The sequence below is a fragment of the Gymnodraco acuticeps genome, unplaced genomic scaffold (genome assembly GCF_902827175.1).
Source record: "Gymnodraco acuticeps unplaced genomic scaffold, fGymAcu1.1, whole genome shotgun sequence".
Taxonomy (NCBI): Eukaryota; Metazoa; Chordata; class Actinopteri; order Perciformes; family Bathydraconidae; genus Gymnodraco; species Gymnodraco acuticeps.
In genome coordinates this window covers 5,439,408-5,461,029 of record NW_022989768.1, presented here as the reverse complement: position 1 = coordinate 5,461,029, position 21,622 = coordinate 5,439,408, and the positions used below count along the sequence as shown (strand labels likewise).

The 21,622-nt window shown below is 41.0% G+C and overlaps 1 protein-coding gene across 1 annotated transcript in view; it reads left to right on the top strand.

Annotated features, from left to right (window-relative positions):
- The window catches only part of tjp1a (tight junction protein 1a), a 102,011-nt gene extending 81,597 nt beyond the window's left edge, over positions 1-20,414 (top strand). Inside the window, 20 exon segments of the mRNA XM_034217388.1 lie at positions 1,453-1,561; positions 1,676-1,895; positions 3,003-3,187; positions 3,431-3,526; positions 4,491-4,517; positions 6,425-6,507; positions 7,088-7,298; positions 8,033-8,133; positions 8,398-8,700; positions 8,702-8,746; positions 9,590-9,841; positions 10,982-11,809; positions 11,969-12,051; positions 12,197-12,373; positions 12,562-12,668; positions 12,803-13,029; positions 13,535-13,689; positions 13,776-13,996; positions 14,851-14,994; positions 18,661-20,414. Of these exon segments, the coding sequence (XP_034073279.1) occupies positions 1,453-1,561; positions 1,676-1,895; positions 3,003-3,187; positions 3,431-3,526; positions 4,491-4,517; positions 6,425-6,507; positions 7,088-7,298; positions 8,033-8,133; positions 8,398-8,700; positions 8,702-8,746; positions 9,590-9,841; positions 10,982-11,809; positions 11,969-12,051; positions 12,197-12,373; positions 12,562-12,668; positions 12,803-13,029; positions 13,535-13,689; positions 13,776-13,996; positions 14,851-14,994; positions 18,661-18,755 (3,669 nt within the window). The 3' untranslated portion in view covers positions 18,756-20,414.
- The last annotated feature ends 1,208 nt before the right edge of the window (positions 20,415-21,622 follow it).

Below are 21,622 nucleotides of genomic sequence, written 5' to 3'. Positions count from 1 at the left end.
CAGTGTTCGGGTAATAAGGAAGAATTCTGTTGCTACACACATATTACACAGTAACCATGGGTGTGTAAATGTGTTCTATAATTTCCTCGTTTAACCAGAATTCCCTCAATAACTTCTACATTTTGTAAACATAGTGTATGTGTTCATTCTAAAAGTCACAAGCAGATATAAAGCTTAACTGTGGCTAAAGACCAGGTCCCGGGCGTTTTTTTGTTGTTGAAACTATTACCTTTGATTCTTTTTTCCCATTTCTCATGTATGAGTAAGAAGAACATCTGGTGTTATTGTGGGAATAGATGAGCAGTAGCAGCCCACACTAACTTAGCTAATCAGTGGTGAAGCTATGTGACCCAATGGCCACAATGGTTGTATTTCTGTGTGAAGAGATCTTGGGAATACAGCTCAATGTATTCGTCAGTCCATGAGTCATTCCAGGCTGTGCCTCGTGTCAAAACCCCCCTTGTTTTCAATGTGAAGACACAATAGAGGTCGTTCTTGCACTCTGACCTCAGAACAGTTGACTTTCTGTCTCACTGAACACTAGAGTAACATTGTTGATGCGATGATGGAAACCTCTTAATGTCAGAGATCCATTCTGACATGTTTGTACAACAACGCAGCATTTCACCTGCTTTGTATAATGCTGTGTAGCTCTGTAGTGTAGTGTACTGCTCAGATGAGGCTGTATACGTAGCTACACATGTCATAAACATTTAAGGACTGCTTTATTCTGACAGACTAAGCTGTTTGTTACTGTATCTCCTCCTTCTCTTAATGAGTGAATCTTGTGTTCCTTTAATTCCACAGCATAGATTTCTTTCTGTGCCTGTGTGTGCCTGTGTGTGTGTGTTCTCTGCACTGTACAAACAGACATTGGAGACTTCCAGGACATTGTTTTCCATCTTTAGATGGTTTCCCTTTGGTCACGGTGTGCTCGTGGAGATAAAGACGTCAAGCTCGTCTGTTTCTGGGAAGGATAAAAGTGTCTTTCTGAGGTTCAGTGATTCAGTCCATGTGTTTCTGGTTCCCCTGCTGCCCCTCAAGCAGAGTCAATAAACAGCAGTTATTGTGTTTGGGACAGCAGCAGGAGGTGAGGAGGAGGAGGCTGCTCCCTTGTAGGGGGAATACATCGGCCTGCTTCTGTTGGAACAACTAGTTTTTCTTTTCCTGTGTTCCTATTCTGTGAGAAATCCAAAAAGTATTCACTGCTAAAGTTTTTATCTTTGGCAACTAATTAAAAAAAGGAAGCTGTTTAATGTGGAAAAACAGTGGGGGAGAATGATATCATTTAGTAGCTTTCAACCACTGTGAAGCATTTTACAGTTTTCTTTCAAACTTGGTAGGGTAAAGTTGGCATGCTATAACACAAGAATAAGAGTTTACTTTGCTTCTTTGTATGATGGTCCATAATGCAAATGAATAACGTGTACGTCTTCTGTTATGCATCTGAAGGTGAACAATGTGGACTTTGCTAACATAATCCGGGAGGAGGCTGTGCTGTTTCTGCTGGATCTCCCAAAAGGAGAAGAAGTGACTATATTGGCCCAGAAGAAGAAGGATGGTGAGTGGCCACAGTATTAATGACGTTGTTAGTTGTGAAAAAACATCACCAGACATCAAAGGCAGAACATTTATAAGGTGGATTAATCATCCATGTCATTTGCTCTCTCTTCAGTGTACCGCAGGATAGTGGAATCGGACGTGGGTGACTCCTTCTACATTCGGACCCATTTTGAATATGAAAAAGAGTCACCGTACGGGCTGAGCTTCAACAAGGGCGAGGTGTTCCGTGTAGTAGATACGCTCTACAATGGCAAACTAGGCTCCTGGCTCGCTATCCGTATTGGCAAGAACCATCAGGAAGTGGAGAGGGGAATCATCCCCAACAAGAACAGGTACACTACGCTTTAGGTCGCACCTTTAAATCCTGTAGAGCGTGTCCTGGCACTTTATGAATGGGCAAGGGAGGTACAGAAATAGATACACTCATCAGTGAGTAGCAAGGAAGGATTCAGGAGCACATACAAATGAGATTTTACACATTTATGATGATTTGTGGAAGTGTTTTAAAACTGGTCGTATTGAACAGATCCTGTATGTCAGGTTAATGCTTTTATAAGGACTAGTGTGTGAGGTTTTTGAAGGCTTTCTGTGTGTGTGAGGATATGAAGTATAGATCATCATGTCTCCACAGCCTTCAGCAGCTGCTCACAGTGTTTACACACAGATTCCTCAAAGTCCTAGATTTCCACGTGTTGCATGCTTTTATATCTCGTACAAAAGCCTTGTGCAATATTTCCAGCTTCTCAGCCAAGATAGATTTGCCTCCCTGGATATTCTTTCAAAACAAAGATCCTTAAAGTAACAGCAAGAACTCAAAAATATTGTTTTAAATGATGCAACATATCGTTGCTCAATAATAATAAAATCCAATAAACACGAGTTATTCTCCAAGCTAGCCAATGTGTCAGGCCAGAGATTTCACTGCAGACTCTTGCCTTAAGTTCTATCAAACATGAACCAATCGGAGCAACGCTGAACTGTGTAAATAACACTTATCTGTGTTAACATCTTGGGAAAATAACCAATGCAAAGTTCTGAGTTTACTGACATCATAATGCTGACCCTGTCATTCTGCTATTCACAGACAAATCATTAAGTCGTGTGATATTTTAGCACTTTGTGACGTCACTTTTGAGCTATATATTAGATTGTACTAGCCCTCAAGACACAATACCAATTAGCCTAAATATATAATGGCTTTTAAGAATGTAGTCAGCATTTCTTTGGTCAATGATGGCAACTACTCAATAATCAGTTTGACAACCATTAACAATGCAGTAGTGTACAATGGTATGTCATTGGCAGCATCTTGTTTATTTCTGTCTAAACAGTAGTCAGCCCGAGAAATAGTCTCAAAGTGGCCTTTATGGCAGTTTAACTGAATTTCACAGCTGACCCTACTCATACTGATACACCGTATTCATCATCTCTCTGTCCAGAGCGGAGCAGCTGTCCAGTGTGCAGTACACCCTCCCCAAAACGCCAGGAGGGGACAGGGCTGACTTCTGGAGATTCAGAGGACTGCGAAGCTCCAAGAGGAATTTGCGGAAGAGCAGGGAGGACCTGTCAGCCCAGCCCGTCCAGAGCAAGTTCCCTGCCTACGAGAGGGTGGTGCTGAGGGAAGGTAAGAGTACATCGAGGAAGACTTTAGGCGCACTCAACTCCCAAATATTTTCAAACTTTAATTTAGGGAGAATTTACAAAAACACAAGACCCTTTACAGCCCTTTAACAAAGCGGCGTTTTCATACCTCTAAGCATTACAAAGTTACTCATTTGAACAACGCTGATTGTGATGTGATCCAGATGTATGAGGATGAAGTATTGTGCCTGTGAGTGTTCCATGATGCTGATTTGCTTGTGTGCAGCTGGGTTCCTGAGGCCTGTGGTTCTCTTTGGGCCAATCGCAGACGTGGCCAGAGAGAAACTGGCCAGGGAGGAGCCAGACATCTTTGAACTAGCAAGTAAGTGATAAAGTACACATCACCGTCTCTTCCAATGTTGATGTGTTGAAAAGGGTCCCACTTGTGTCTTACAAAGATAGGAGACCTCACTCTTAGTGTACACATCACACATGTCTAAAGCTGAATGCTGTTGTCAGCATTCAGCAAATGTTCACCGTAGTGGTCAGTATCTGATAAATATGCACCCCACATTTTTTATAGCAAACTGAGGTCTACACACCTCTGAACAACCTTATGAAGTCTGGGAGATTTTGGAGATCAGAATAAGAAGGAGTTATTATAAACTGAATGATTGTAGGTGAACAAATACAGGAACAACAACATACTGTTGAAAGTTGACTAATCGACTTGAAATTAAGTCATTCACCATAAAAAAAGATAGAGACTCATATCTCAAGAATTCTGAGTCGGATAAGACGAGGGGCCAGCACTTGTTATAAAAGTTACATTGTTGGTGTTTTCCCCCCATGTAGTCTTTAGTAGTGTATATAGACTGCTGTTGGCTGTTAAAATATTTAGTACAAAGTCAAGCAATTCTTTATTTTTTTAAGATGGTAATCTGCTTTACTCCAGAATATGCTACAAATACTACTACTACATATTCCTTATTTATTTTAGTAGGTCAGGTTAGTCAGGTTGTGTCTCCTGTGTCCTGCTATTTAAAACATCTTCCTTAATCTCTGTTTATTTTACACACTCCTCTACACACCACCCAGAGCCACACACACTTTCTCCTCTCAGTCCTCATCCACTGCCTCTTACTTCATGAAATTGCAACCCTCCTTAATGTATGGTATTTATTTTAACACTCAGTATTGAATTTCAATGACTTTAAGTGCACAGCCACACAAGGCAGTGCACGTACACACACATAATCAGCACACACCCACACACAGTGATTCCATTCATTGATGTGTATTCCCGCCACTCCAGTGATGTTTGTGTAACTGTACTTTCTTTTCAGAATCACAACAACAACAAGGAGGGGAAAGTATGTCACATAGTGCATCAACTTTTATTTGTTTCATTGATTTAGTGAATGAGAGATAATCTGGTGTTTGGTGGCTATCTAGATAGGCATATAGAGGTTTAAACAATGTGCATGGGGGAATAGCACTTGATTTAGGAAGTCACATTTAGTCACTGCAATTGGTTATAACAATTACTTTGTTATATATTAGCATGACTATAAAGTAAATTGCTGACCTGACACTGAATATATGCAATATCATACAGTTCATATATTATTCTTGGGGGAAAGAAATCTACAATTAATATTTTAAAAACTAAATAAAAACACATCTATTAAAGATTGTCAGCAGCAGTAGCATAGATCACCTTTTGCACATCCTTACACACTTAGACTTGTTCTACTTCTGATAATGTTTTGCTCCTTAGAGACTTACATTTGCATTCTTAAAAGTAAAAAATACTTTTAAGAATGCAAATGTAAGTCTCTAAGGAGCTGCTTGTTATTGTGATATTACATGTTGATAATGGAAGGGACTGCCGTATCCTTTAATAGACACAGTAGTCATTTTAAGGTTAAAGTCAGTGTTATTCCCCTCTTAATGGCATCATGTAGGGAGACAACAACAACAACAACAAGGCAGCATGTAAAGCTCTGCGTTTAATTTGCAATAAAACCTGAGATGTGAGTTTTTGCTTTTTAACAGAATCATAACAAAATCATCAAATGTAAAATTGACTAAGAATGTTATGTTTATCTGTAGTTCAAAATGTGTTGACATATTGTCATGCTTTTCATACTTATTATTTGCCAATGAAACATTACATGCAATAATAATTACACATAATAATACTATTATAAAATAATCAAGTATCTCAGCAGTGGGATCAAAATATAAGCTGTTTAGAAGTTTATATCCTAAATAAGTCTGACTACACTATGCATTCAGACACATTATCCATACAGTAAATATATTGGATATGAAGTTCATGCACATGCTGGAACAAAGGTGTATCAGAATGACATGTGATTTTTGAAATGGCTTACACTCAACTGCAATCAAACCACCACTTTAATGTTAATCTACAAAAGCACATTATACAAAGCTGACAGTGGTGTGTTTCTGTGCGTGTGATGCAGTGATTGCATAAAAGCCCCTGAGTGTAAATGGAAGGACTTTTCAAAGATTGGTCTTTCAAATGTTGTGTATTCTCAGAAATTGAATCCCAACACATTATTTTAACATTGCTGTACACGCTTGATTCTTGACTTGTTGCATGGATATATATATCTGCCCTCTCTAAAATGTTAATAGCTGTGTAAGATCATAGATTGTATTAGAAATTAGAAATGTATTCTAGCCTGTGATGTGTTGTTGTTGTTATTATTATTCTACCCCCTGTTGACATATCTCCTTCTTCTGAACCTGTGTGTCGAGGCAGGAAACCATTGCTTATCCTTTTGTGAATCATAAACCCCTGTACACATCCTTGCCTAAATCCCTGAGGCTTACAATGACAGTGTATTCTCATTAATCCTGAAATGACCCTCATGCTCTTGTATGTGCATATTTCACGTCGGTGTTTCTCACATAACACATTTACCGAACAATAATGTACCGTTACATGCAGTCGCACGCACACATTCATTTAACACTGAATTTAATTTCCCCAAACCTAACCAAAATACAGAATGACTATTGCATGAATTGGCTGCTCTCCTCATTTTTCTTTACTATCTAGCTTTTTTCACACACGTCCACTTGTCCTCTCCCATACGGAGATTTTGATTCAGTTTGTAACGGCTCTATTTATGGGAGTCGACAACTGCACGCTGCGAGGATGTCTAATTGGGGCACAGCTTGGTTTTATTGTTGTTCTCTCTTGTGTTGACATGATGCAGTAACTCTGTCCATTTGTCTTCCATAGAGAGTGAACCCAGGGATGCAGGAACCGACCAGAAGAACTCCGGCATCATTCGCCTGCACACTATCAAACAGATCATTGACCGGGTGAGAAACTAGATATGCTGATGACATGTAGACATGAACATCTTTTTACAGATTTGTTATGATAATGAAAAGATGGCTGCGAGCCACGATGACTGGCACGGCTCACTGCTGCCCTCTGGTGTCCGTACTGCATCCTTGTGAACTATAGGGTTGCAGGTTCACTTTAAATCCAGACTGATGAGCTGACTTCTTACAATGGTTCAAGATCTGATGCACCCAATATGTAAAAACATCTTTAGGTTTTTTTATTTATTTCTTTATTAAGGAGTGCAGATTTAACAGACAATACAACTATTTTTCACATTTCCTGGTTTTGGTTTTCTTATTACAGGAAATTGCACTACTCTCTCTCATTTGTTACATATAAGAAAACAAACATAATCCCCCCACCCTCACAAGAACTGGAAAATTGGTCACATCATTGTATTTCTTTATCATCCTGATACATTTCACATGATAGTATCATGTGAATATCATGTATCTCTGATCGTCCTGTCCCTACATTTCAATAAAGGAAGTGCTCACAAAATGGAAACAAACTCATTTATGTTTTTGTTCTTTTTGTTTTCTGTGTTTTTAGGACAAGCATGCGGTGCTGGACATCACCCCTAACGCAGTGGACCGCCTGAACTACGCTCAGTGGTATCCCATTGTGGTGTTCCTCAACCCCGACACCAAGCAGGGCGTCAAGCACATGAGGACCCGCCTCTGCCCCGAGTCTCGGAAGAGCGCCAGGAAGCTCTTTGAGCGATCCCACAAATTAAGAAAGAACAACCACCACCTCTTCACCAGTGAGTCCAGCGGGAAAGAGGGGATGGGGGGGGATTGGGGCTCCAAACAAAAGGAGGGGTGTGGTGGAGATTTCACAGCCAGCATTGACACTTTTCAAAAGGCAGTTGACAATTGAGTTTCGCAGCGTTAGAGGCTGTGGCTCCGCTGCCTGGCCCTATTCTGTCAGATTCCTAACAAACGCTGGTTCAGCACTGACTGTCACACAAGCGCACCCCCAGGGCCCGTCCTCAAAATGTCTCTCTGTCAGGAGAGGTGGTGTGACCATGCTTTAGAAGCATCTGTGGGTGAAACAGATATTAGAGAATCCCTAGAGAGTTTTCTTTAATGTTTTTTTAACATTAACTTCACATAATCAACTTTCCCATAACTATAATGCAACAAGCTGCAATGTAACCTCAACACCCATATCCTTGAAAGTTATTTTCAGATCCAAGTCTCATAATAATGTTATACTGTCTGTACTTTATATAGAACTAGTGAAGAGAGAAAGCTGGGATATTTTTTACATTTATCAAAAATACATTTACTAATTGATTTGGACCTGGAGAAACTGGGACGTTTTATAAAAGCCCATAAAAGCACAATTTGTTTAGTGATCACTTTGATGAAGAAGATAATTGTGTACAGTTCATGTCTCAAATGAACTTTTTAATTATGAAGCTGCTGTTGCTGTACTTCATTGTCAATTGAAAATATGTTGAGAGATGTGTGTTTCTCCTCTGTCTGTATTCAGCTACCATTAACCTGAACAACATGAATGATGGTTGGTTTGGAGCTCTGAAGGAGATCATCCAGCAGCAGCAGAACCAGCTGGTGTGGGTTTCAGAGGGCAAGGTAAGACCAACACACACAAACCATGTAGACTGGAAATGTAGACAATTGTATTTCATTTACATAAAACTCTAAAACAAAACAGGATTTGCACCAAGCTGCTTCACAAAGACAGATGTATATGCATATGCATACATACACGAGCAAAGACGTTGTTGAAATGTAACAAAATCAAATCTGTTTGTACACAGAAAAACATAGAGATTCAAACTGTCAACAGACTCATTCTTGATGTGACCCCCTTTCTCTCTCTCCTTTTGTTTCCAGGCTGACGGGGCAGCTGAGGATGACCTGGATATCCATGACGACCGCCTGTCCTACCTGTCTGCACCAGGCAGCGAGTACTCCATGTACAGCACCGACAGCCGCCACACCTCTGACTACGAGGACACGGACACAGAGGGCGGGGCCTACACCGACCAGGAGCTGGACGAGACGCTGAACGACGACGTGGGTCCGCCCGCCGAGCCGGCCATCACCCGCTCCTCCGAACCTGTCCGCGACGACCCCCCGGTGATCCAGGAGCCCCCCGGCTACGCCAGCTTCCACACCGTGCAGCCGACCCCCCTGAAACCGCATCGACCCGGCAGGATTCAAGGCTCCGGTTCCGCAGCAGGTAGCGTTTCTGAGAGCCGCACGTCTTCCCTGTTGTCTGGAGGACGTGGTTTGCGTTAGAAGGGTTTTCTGGAGGCGCTATTGAAGGCACTTTTTCAATTTTACAGTTATTCTGTATCTACTGTTACCAAACAATATTAAAACTTCTGTGGTCAGGTATTTATCACAATATATAAATATTATATATAATATATATACATCTATATTTATGATATTATTTATTTTATCTATTTGCCTATATGTGTTTGTAAATTGATCTTTGTTAGCGTGTGTTTTTTTATTTTTGAAAAGGAGATAAGTTTTACTGTTACTATTGTATTCTGTATTACCACAAGATGTCTTATCGGTGTGACTGTTGCTTATGCCTCTGGGAAAAGAAACATATGTTTGTCTGTACCAGTACTCACCTATGTGCACTTCCTACCCTTGTTTTACCTGTGATCGGGACTGTGACGAAACAACAAGACAAAGTATTATGTGCATGTTGGAATTACCAGTGTTAATCCAGTGTACCTGTGAAATGTATTAATCAACACCCGTTTGTCGTCTAATGATGTGTTGATGAATATAAAAGGGGTAAACAAAAGAAGCCACTGTATTGTAACCGTAGAATTAAAATCGAATTAGTATACTCTAACAATGAAAACTTGTCCTGCTGCTAATTCCTAACTCTCGCATGACATTGGTTGACCTACAGCTATTGTTTAATGTGGAGGTGGGTGATTGGCAGATTGGTGTAAGTGAGCAGCAGAGCGATATAGAATGCTGTGACGCTAGTAGCATTTGTTAGTATTGTACCGTAGTGTCAGCACGTGTTATTAAACATTTCTGAACCACTTCACAGAAAGCAGAGGCCGCTGCCGTCCCTAGCGTCCCCCCGCAGCCTGAGCCCCTGGCTGAGACTTTGCCCCCTGCTGTCGACGTTACTGTAAAAACTGTAGGGGGGGTGAGCCCTGACGAGGCTCCTGCAGCTCCTGTCAGCCCGCCAAGCCCCGACCCAGAGGCGGGCTCACTTAGGATGCCCACCCCTGAGCTAGCCCCTCAGAGCGTCTCACCAGAGCCTCTACAGTCTGGACTGGCCGGTTCAGAAACAAAGGTATCCATGTTCCCCCCCCGGACGCTCCGTGGCCCGGCTCGGCTCAGCCGCTCAGACCTCCTGCTGCTGCTGCTGCTGCCTGTCCTCCTCTTCCTCCTCTGCTGCCACGCTTCTCTCTCTCTCTCTCCTTCCGCCCTGCATGTCCGCTGACCAAAGTGCTGCCCAGAAGAGACAGAGATGTGTGTGTGTGTGTGTGTTGTGTGTGTGTGTGTGTGTGTGTGTGTGTGTGGGCGTAATTGTGCGTGTGTTTGTGTGTGCATGTGCCGGAGTAAATGCTGGTAAACAACAGTGGGCTTGGAGGTGAGGCTGCGCTGACATGCCTACATGTGTGGGAGCAGAATCCTGATGCTCTCACTGTTGCTTATCCTCTCTGCATGGCTGCAATACGTTTGCCTTTATTCTCTGTTAACAACTCAACTTTGTGTTTTTTTATTAGTGCAGATTGTGTTCTTGTAAAAGTAGCCATTCATTTTCCAACCATTTTTATATGTATTATTTTTTTTCCTGCGTTTAAAATGTAGCCATAGCCAAGAAACAAAAATACTCTGGATGGATAATCAATGGTTACTTCTCAATTATCAGGACTTTTTCATGTTTTTTTTACAATGGGTATTTTCTTGTAATGTTATATATTATTGTGGATGTCTGATTTGCCTTTATAATAGCGCCAAGACAGTGGGTGACATTTTCACTTGTCTATGCAGTACCCCAAATTATAAGTCAAATGATCGATAGACGTTCTATGACATAACGTTACTGCAATTCTTTTCAAATTCTGTCAGTTCAGACAAGTAAAATGCATCCCATTGTTTTGATGTGGTTCTGGACAACTTTTGTTTTTAATTTGGAGCTGCAGTGGTACATTGTGATGTGTTTACGCTGCATTGGGTGTTTGGCTGTGCTGCGATTTCTATTTAATCTTGTGTATTACCTGACCAGTAACCCCTCCCTCTCAGTTTCTCTATTTCAGGTCGTTCCCTTCTTGTTTCTTCTTCTGCACTTAATTTCAACACAATTATTTTAATATTCTCCTTTTCTTTAACCGATTTTGTATGTCGGCTTATTTCATACTACACATTTGATGTATTAGGATGCTGTGCTGTTGTTAACTTTATTCATTGTGTTTTATTTGTTTGGTAGATGTACCAGAAGGATCCATACATCCCAGACAACACAGGAAGAATCGGTCACAGCATGAAGCCTGTCACTTACAACCCTCAGCAGGGATATCACCCTGACCAGCAGCCATACAGAGATTACGACCACCCCCCCAGCCGGTATGATGTCAGCAGCAGTGGAGTCAGCAGCGGAGGGGGCTTCCCAGAACCAAAGCACCGAAACAACTATGACTCTAACCTGCCCTACGAGAACAGTGTGCCTCACTACGACCAGCAACAGTGGAACCCGTACAACCAGCCGCTCCCTACTGCCAACTCCCAGGGCTACGACCCCCGCCTGCCATACGGGGACAGCCCTGACCTCCAGTACACCCCCCCTCTCCGCTACGACGAGCCCCCGCCTCAGCAAGGATTTGACGGGCGGCCTCGCTACGGCAAACCGACCGGTCCAGCTCCTGTCCGTTATGATGACCCCCCACCCCCTGTTTCGGGGTCCGACATGCACTACGACCAGGATTCTCACCTGAACGCGTACCCCTCGGCTGCCCACTCCCCGGACCCCACTGCCCAGCGGCCGGCTTATAACCCGGGACCAACAGCACAACAGCAGAGCTACAAACCTCAGCAGTATGACCCCGTTCCTGTGAACTCTGCAAGCAGCCCCACACCCCCTCCCAAAGCAGAGGCCCCCTCACCCTCGCCTGCCGATCCTCCGAATCCTTTCCCCGCCAGAGATCTGCAAGACGAACCCGCCGCCCGGGCACAGTCGGTCCTGACGAGGGTCAAGATGTTTGAGAACAAGCGCTCCGTGTCGGTGGATAGAGTGGCAGTAGAGTCTTCTGGGAACAAGGTAAACTGTTTTGCAGTTAAATTATAAAATGTTGCAATTGTTACTAGTGGGCTTAAATTGTGCATTTGTTCTTTATCTTTTTGCTAAATAAGCAATTTGGAAGTGGATATTCATCATTTGTTATCCTACTGATAAGGTTCATTGCTTTTGCTATTGCAGGCAGCCGATATACCTTTGAAAGCAGGTGGAGTCATCCCAAAAGCAAATTCTCTGAGCAACCTGGATCAAGAGAAGACCTTTAGGTAAGCTTGCCTAAATGCAACTGTAATAAGTCACTTTCATTTCACACCATTGGCCATTGTCCTTTAGTCATTGTAATATATTCTCCTCCTGCTCTGCTCTCACCATCTCAGCCTGTGTTGAACCGTTTTGACTCTCTTATCCCAGAGCCCCAGGGCCTCAGCAGCCTCCATCCATGGTCGCTGATGACATCGTGCGCTCCAACCATTACAACCCAGACGAGGACGAGGACTACTACAGGAAACAGCTGTCGTATTTTGACAGGCTTCAGACCGGTCCTAACAAAGCCCAGCCACAAGCACAAACAAATAACAACTACTCCAGGTGATGCTCAGCCACATCCACATTCCCACACATATAATATTCTAATGAAACATCGTTGGCTTTATCTTCTTAGATTAAATGATCATGCCTTTTCCTTCAATTATCACATCCTTTATGCTTTTATGATGAATGTCTTTGTTCCTTTTTACTTTATATCTTGTACTGATGGTTTTGGTCATGTGATATAGGACGGAGTCAGTGGAGAAACCAAGTCCAGTGGAGAAGAAATACGAACCAATTCCCCAGGTGATGCCTACTCTGCCACCCGCCACACTGCCCAAACCCGCACCTGAAGGTAAACATGTACTGCCTTCTGTCAAAGGAGAGAGGGAATAGCATATTATACAATATTGTAATCACATGAAGATCTATCTGTGTACTGAGAGACGCTGCAGAGCTCTTTGTCTGACCCTCGTGTCTCTCCCACAGCCAACACTGCGCAGGCCAACTTCCTGCCTCACAAGAGCTTCCCTGAGAAGTCTCCGGTTAACGGCACAAGTGAACATCCTCCAAAAACGGCTCCACCAGCAACCAGCTACAACCGCTACACTCCCAAGCCCTACACCACGTCTGCCAAGCCTTTTGCGCGCATGTTCGACAGTCCTAAGTTCAACCACAACCTCCTGCCCAACGACAAGCCGGAGACCGCTCCCAAGGTAGGCAGAGGAGCATTTCAGTGCAGCATTCTAAAGATGGTCAAATAAGTGATGAAACAAGGGGGGGGATATAAGATCTGTAGCCCTCAGATCTAATACTGACTTATCTGCATATTCAATTACTTTTACAATTCTTTACCGGCATTTATCTATGTGGAATTCACTTTTTTTAAACTTAAATGTTGTACATTGTACTTAGAACAGATTGTCCTCTAATAACTGATACACAAGGTATCCAAGTAGCCAAAAGGATTTATTTTTAAATTATTGGAATTGTTAGCAATCTGAAACGGGAAGTATTTTGCCTTCTCTTTCCTCCTGTGTCAATTCTTCATCGTTGGGAGCTATGCACATATCTTACACGTTTTATACCGAGTATGCTGGGTTCACAATGAGAAACTAGTACTAATTTGATTGTTGTTGGTTACATAAATAACCCAAGCTCTTCATATAGCTGCTCTTTTTACCTCCAGTCTAACACACAACCCTCTTGTATTTACCACAGGGCCAGAACTCTAGCACTGTAAAGCCTCAGACCCCCCCCCAGCCCCAGAACATAGACCATGACAGCGGCCTGGACACTTTCACACGCACTATGGACCACCGCTCCAAAAACCAGCACAACAACATCAACGCTGTGCCCAAGGCCATCCCTGTGAGGTAAGAGACTCCGTCCCACTGCAGCTCAAATCAACAGTTTTTGTTGGATATGAGAGTGTGAAATTAAAGGTATATCCGCCCTTTAGCCCCAGTGCCCTTGACGATGATGAGGATGAAGACGAGGGCCACACTGTGGTGGCAACAGCACGAGGTATCTTCAACTCTAACGGAGGCGTCCTGAGCTCCATCGAGACAGGGGTCAGCATTATTATCCCGCAGGGCGCCATCCCTGAAGGTGTGGAGCAGGAGATCTACTTCAAGGTCTGCAGGGACAACAGCATCCTGCCGCCACTCGACAAGGAGAAAGGTAATCAATGAGGAAAGGATCAAAAATAAGTTTTCTTGGGCCACTGAATTTTATCTTTGCTTTTTGAAACCAGTGTCTTAAAGGTCACCTATTATGCAAAATCCACTTTTTCATGTATTTTATACATAAACATGTGTCCCCTCTGTGCAAAGAGATTCTGAAAGTATCAGGAAAAAAGATTCGCTCACTTTTTGTCCTGATCCATTTATATAAAAACCTCTCTGAAAATGAGCTGATCAGATTTTGGCCACTTTATGATGTCATAACGATTTTGTTGGCTTGTGTAACCATTAGCCAATAACAAACCAAGGTAACCCCCCCACCTTATCACCTGAATCTCCTCCTAGAGCACCATTGTGTTCTTTTTAACCAAATATCTCTCAGAGGGGCGTGGGGAGGGGCTCCTTATTTTCATCTAAAGTAACAGACAGAGAATCAGCACTTTTGAAACAGGGCTGAAACAGAGGGGTTTATGGGATGCTGCAATGATCTGTTTGGTATTTGGAGCCAAACACTTCAATCTGAGACTTATAATATATTGATGAAAAACAGTATAATAGGGAACCTTTTAAAGTTGATCTGCTTGTGCTAACTAACAGCTCGTAGATATTCCCAGTGATACGAAGCCTACCAGCACTGTTGGTGGGGGTAGAAATTGCATTTATAATAATAATAATACATGGGATTTTGATAGCGCTTATGCTAATGCTCAAAGATGCTTTACATCAATTCAGAACAGAAACGGTACAAAGAAGAAGAAAAAAAGAACATGAACAGTAGTCCTAATCCAAGTGCATTTGAGACCTGCTTATGTGTTAACTTTAATGGTCTTGAATGTGTGTTTGTGTTCCCAGGAGAGACTCTGCTCAGCCCTCTGGTGATGTGTGGACCTCATGGCCTCAAGTTCTTGAAGCCTGTGGAGCTGCGCTTACCTCACTGTGCGTCTATGACCCCTGATGGTTGGTCTTTTGCTCTAAAATCCTCCGACTCCTCGTCGGGTATGCTGTGCTCTCTCTGTTCTTCTGGGGTCGTTTGGGCTGGCTGTGTGACAATTTTTGGGTTGTGGGTCACTGTTTAATTATTATTTGTAGATTTTACCCCTACTTTTGGTTCTCTTCATTAAAAAAAAATCTACATTTTGGTCACTCTAAACATCTGAGAACCAATCTAGAGGCAAAATCTTTTTTTCATAATTGACTGCTTTAGTTGATTCATTTTCATCATTCACACTAGTTAACTCACAATCACTGTATCACTGGTTTTCTTCATTTGGTGTCCTGATCTAGGGCTCCTCATTGCTTTGACATGCTTTAATTGCAGTATTTCACTCTTGTTTCTCACTTCTTTAATCATTTTAACAAGTTTCTCTACATTCACTTAACATTCATGCATCAAACACTTGGCTGTATAATCATTTTTCCATCAGGTAGAAGTGTAATGCATGCTGCTCTGAGTGATTATTCTCACATAGCCACCCAAATCCCGACCTGAAGAACAGCTTTTATAGATGCTCCGGAAACTGAAACACTGTCATGACCAATAATGCCTGTATTGTATCCTTCAAAACTGTGAAACGTCACCACGTCAAAATATAGCTCTCTAAATGTAGCTTCCATCTTCCTTAGTGTTCTCATTATTCAAGGTTGCTTTCAGGTGACTCAAACATTTATGTTTTTGTAAATGCATCTATAAGACTGGCTTCAGTCTTGGATTGGAAAACAAGGAAGTGGAAATAATGAAATAGTCAAACCATATGCAGCTCCCAGGGGCTGCAGGAGAGGATTCAGGCAAATATACATATTTAGCTGTAAAATATCCATCAGTAAATGGTTATCTTGCTGCTACATCTACTCAAAAATGTAAATCTAATATCTGTTTTTGAGATTTGATAAAGTACAGTATAAAAGATTTCATCCATCTAATAAAGAACTGCCAAGAAATGTCCAAAACCACAGAACAGAATACTGTCTGTAAAGTCGATATTTATATTTAGACTTGAAATGATCAGTAATGTATGGACAAATTGCACAGATCATTACAATGAGTCACAGCCAAGTTAAACCCTTTCAAATATATCACCATGTAGTGTGTCATGTGACTGAGAAAACAGACATTAGGGAAATAACCCTGGTTCATTTGAGCTCCTGCTGTGAAAGTATTAAAGCTAAATAAAAGATCTAATTCCCCCTCTCCCCTTTCTTAACAAAGTCGCTCTCTTCTTCCAAACCAGTGGTGATGTTGGCAGTCGTCGAGATTAGCTGTTAATTAGCCTCATTTTAAGGATGAGACTTTCAGGGCTGAATGAGATGTGAGCTCACTCTGTTGTCCCGCTGAATTGTGGGAGGATTATCGGCCTGCGTCGTAATCCTTTTATTCGCAAGGCCACTCTCTGGCCTCCTCCTGCCCTTCTCTGCTTTCCTTCTCACTCTGCTTCTCTCTATAAACAACTCTCTGCTCCTTCCTCCCTTCTATGGATACTGTGTTATTCTGTAGATGATCACTTTATATACGTAAAGGCTGAAATTAGATACTGTCAAATAACTGTTAACGTTGAACGCCCTACCATTGAATAATGTCCAAATATCTCATATTCTATGCAGTCTTTTGGGTTTGACCATGTCTGGAGATAATGTTTTGATAAGTGTGGTGCCTGTTTCTGTCATACGTATTGATCCCCAGGGCTGGTGGGTAGGTTTGTATTCCATGCTCTATTTCCACATTCCCAGGATGCACAAAAACAAACTGTATTATTATTATTATTAGTATTATCATCCCAGAAAGTGATGCTTCAGCAGGAGACAAAGTCTACTACCCGATGCACAGGAAGCATCGCTATGAACGACGCAGGTTTTATTGAAACTGAATGGCTTTGAAAATGTAGCTTTAATCTTTATCGGTGACCTTAAAGCTCAATTTACTGGACATGTTTAGGAGCTTTCGGACGCTTTTTGTGGTCTTAACCTTCAGATGGAGCAAACTCTTATCTGCTAATAAAGGTCACAAGATACGGCTGAAAGCTTCAGAAAATGTAATTATGTGGACCTCGCACTAAGCCTTGAGAATACACTAGCGTAAAAACTATTAGTTGATTAATTGATGGGTAGTCGGAAAATGATTCAGTAACTATTTTGGCAAATGATGAATCTTTTCCTCAATTCTGAAACAGTCTCTGATTTGCTGCTTTACACTGTTAACATATACACTGAATACAAGTGGGTGGATTTGGACAATAGGAATGTGAACATGGCACATTAGAAACTGGTAGGCTAAATATTTTAACGTCCAAATGATTAACTTCAAGAAGATTAATCAATAGCTAAAATGACGGTAAGTATACACACAATGCGGTTTGGGAAGCAACGCTAAACATGAAAACTTCACAGGGTTCCTTTAATGTCTTCATAGTTATTATAGTCCGGACTGTTTTTAACATACTGAGTTGTGACCTTTTGTTTTAATGTTATGTGAGCAAAAGTTATCCGAAAAAGATTCCCAACTACTCTTTCAGATTTCCTCGCAGTTATTGCTGACATTTTCAACAATGCTGAATGAAAGTCTCCTTTGACTTTCGATTACCGCTCTGACAACTTTACATGTGACCTGTGCTCTCCTCGCCTGAGGAACCAAAGGACAGTCCCACTTATTCGTGTTAGGTGCTGCTTCACAGGCAGACATCAAAGAAATGATAAGGCAGAAGCAGCTGGCTATTTGAAGTTCTGAAGATGAACGCTTTGGCACACTTGATTAGTGTCTCTCGGCTACTTTACCTCTCTCATAGAGGCTGTGAGACTCTAAAGGCAGGCTGGCAGTGAGTAGTTTTGTTTTTCATTGAGCCAGCATCCAATACAGCTCAAAACTAAAGCTACACCAGAGGCGGGAGCAAAGGATGTTTGCAGACAAGGTTACTTCTAATGTGTAGTTGTTTTAGAGTTGATCTAAGAAGGAAACAAAGTCGAGTTAGTTTCACACCACGAAAGAGATGTCAGCAAATAGGGTCAGGCTCCCTCTCAGTCCCAATGAATCAGTAACGCTGCACCTCTGACTGCATTTATATAGCAATTTTATTTTCACAAGGGATCAAACTGTCAACCCTGTTACAATAAACCTAGAAGGAAAAAATAAATGAGTTATGAGAGTCCAACAGTATGTGCTCATGAGAAGGCAGTGACTAAACGCTGATCAAATCTTGATCAGTTTCAGGTTGAAGAAAGTCCTCTGCTCACATGTACCTCTTCATTAGGACCCTGAGTTTAGTGCTAGAGTCAGAGTCAGTGTTTATATGGTCACTTTTAGCATACACGGTATCGATGGAGCGGTGCCGAGCTGGCTCTGCTTACTCTGATTGATTAGTGGAACGTTCCTCTTGGCACAGACCTGTATGTTTATAATTGTAATTAAACTCGGACCTCACAGTAACGGAGGCTTAATTTGAGGCCGGCAAGAGGCCATGGACATTCAAGAAAAATGTGAAATCACTTTGACTTGCTTTTATAGGCCACCAAGCCATGTGAGATTACTTCACATGGCTCGGAGACGATAGATACGATCAAGCTCAGTGCTGTACAATAGATTTTTCAGATAATAGTGCTTGTGAAATGCGTTACAGCTCATTTTTCAAAAGCAGCTGTTATAACTCATCGCCCCCCCCCCCCATCTGTCTGCAGGTGACCCAAAAAGCTGGCAGAACAAGTCTCTCCCCGGAGACCCCAACTACCTGGTGGGAGCCAACTGTGTCTCTGTGCTCATCGACCACTTTTAAGGACGGACCATCAGCTGTGATGTTACTGAATGTGGAACCATGGGGATAAATAGAAGAGGATGGACACACGTAAAAAACACACACACACACACACACACTAACAGATGCACTCCCAACACACACACACTACATCATGGAGTATGAAGAAGACCCAGTGCTGTTTACTGCACACATGGATGAAGGCGAGACACTGATGAGCGTTACAAGCTGTTCTTTAAACTCCCACCCCCCCCCCCCTCCCCCAGTTATGAAGTTTTGATGTGAAATGAAACCATGGATGCATGCCACCGAGGATTGACACTATATATCTATATATATATATATATATATATAGTAAAGTGATGTTTAATGTAATTTTTACATGAATATAGTTGGATGACTTTTGAGGCAGCATACATGCTTCAAAAATCTGTGTTGGTATATTTATACTATATATGCATACAGTATATATAGTACTATAGAAAAGATAAACAAAAAAAATGTACTCGTAAATTCAAATACCAGTCAACATCTTTATTTTCAGTTCAGGTGACTAAATACAAACATGTATCTCCATGTTTTCCCACACTAAGGAAATGTAATGAAGGTTTGAGACGTGAAGTTAAGAGGTTCAGATATCTGTTGAAGGAGATGGTAAAACATGAGCTGGAAATAAACCCAAGCAGCACACTTTGCAGAGACGTTCTTCCTTTACGCTTCCTTTTTCTACAGTGATATCTTGTAGCTTAACTTCCTACAGAGAACCACGTCTCTCCTTCCAGCCTGAGGGAGATCTATGCATGTTCTTTACTCAGGTCCAGCAATCTCTCTCTTTCTAGCTCTTCTCCTTTTCCTTCTTCGCTCTGTGCGCTCTTGCACTCACACACAAATAAGCAGTGATGCCTTATCTGCAGATTATTCACTTTTCATTAAGAGAGAAAACCAACATAAGTTATGATAAATTATGGTATACTGTCATTTGTTTTGCCATTCGTCTGTGAGCCCACTGTATAAATGAACTTGGGATGTAGCACACAATAACAGTTTATAAAGGATAACAAAGGTATGCTCTTCTTTTATCTGCTATGCATTACTTAAAAAAGAAAAAAAACTGAAAAGAAGTGGCTGTAAATAAAACTAGCATATTGCCTTGTTTCTTTTGTTTGTAAATGAACTTTTTGTATGTCTTTCTTTTTTGTATAAAACTTAGAGAAAACATGTTTTTAAAAGTGGAAGAAAGTAAACGTGGTAATCTTTGTATTCTGGATATACCCTCGAGCCTTGGAACTTGTAACCTAACAATAATACATCACGTCTTTTCTACCAATATATTCACATTATGTTAAGGTCACACACAAAAAAGGTATTTTTACGGCTCTGTAAAGGATCAGAAAAGTGCTTGGGCTAAAATACATTTAAAACTTGTTCTTTTAAAAAGGGTGTGCTCTCAAAACCCCTCATTGATTTGTGATACTGGATGCTGTATCGTGTGCCCTTAAATGTATTTTTGTACTAATAGACGATATATGATGTATGGCACACCAGTACCATTTTTATTTTAGATATAACACGGCTTTAATTGGATATTAGCTCTTCACGTGTGGCTGACTTTTTTTTCTCCTCTGCAACACAATTTTAAGTATACCACTGTATTAATAAATAAAATCATTTTTAAAGTAACTGTGTGTAAGGACGTTTTGATTTGATGATGATTGATGTTTTCTTTACTTTCACCTCAGCTGATGCACATAAGTTATTCAGGATTGCAATGAAACAAACATTTAAGAGTATATTTGTATTATTTTTAGAAGAAAATATTGCTTGTTTATCAATAAAATATCAGAATATAGTGAAGTGTTACAAATAATTATCTAGGTGAATGTAAAATTACATGTTTGGACCATAAACTCAAACATGTCCAGTTTAATGCTCCATAAGAATAAATAACAAGTTCCTCTTCAAAGAGCTTGAGTCAGTACATGTTTTTAATAATTGAAGATGTAATTGTGTTATTTAACGCAATATATATATTTTTTAATCTAGATGTTTGGCTGTATCATTTAATTAATGGACATCATGCTCAGGTTTCACAGCTAGGTGGTGCCGTTTAGCTCTGAATGAGTGCTTCACCAGGTCAGAAATACAGAAGTCCTTCAGATGTGATTTTAATGTATTTCAATATTTCTACTCTAATTGTAGTCTCTACGGCCTGCTGTGATAAAAGGAATTTGATGTGGAAAGAAAAGCAACATATTTTAGTGATAAAAAGCCTTAAGCCATTATTTTAAAAACGACACAGTCCCTGTCAATGTGTAAGAAATTAATGGTTATGATGAAACATCTGAGCAATTCAATTAGCCTTACAGCTAGCTTATTAGCTACCATTGGTTCTCAAAAACAAAAATATACAAAGATCCTGCTGGGATGAACTTCTTAATCTCATTTCCACAAGAATGCATTTAATTATGCATCACAACATTGATGGGAAAACTAGTTAGACTTCGTTTTACTAAAGGTACACAAGTATTAGCATTACAAAATGCTTTACGTTTTTATAGTAAAAGTTCTCATAATGCAGAATGGCCCAGAAAAGTATATCCTTCAGGTCTAATATTAATAATGTGTAAGCTAGAGGAGGGGCTAACATCCTGCCAGCTTAATACATCCTAATACACAATACTTAATTCGGTGATTTTGTGTTAAAAGAAAAAATAAGACTCACACACTCAGTGGCAAAAATATATATATATCCTCCTGGGACCCAGCCCATTGAAAATGTCAAAACAAATATTGTTGGATAATTGTAATTGTTACCATGAAAATCATATATGTTCTTGTTTATTAACATGTGAGGAACTATATAATTAGTTCTGAAAGCAATTCAATAA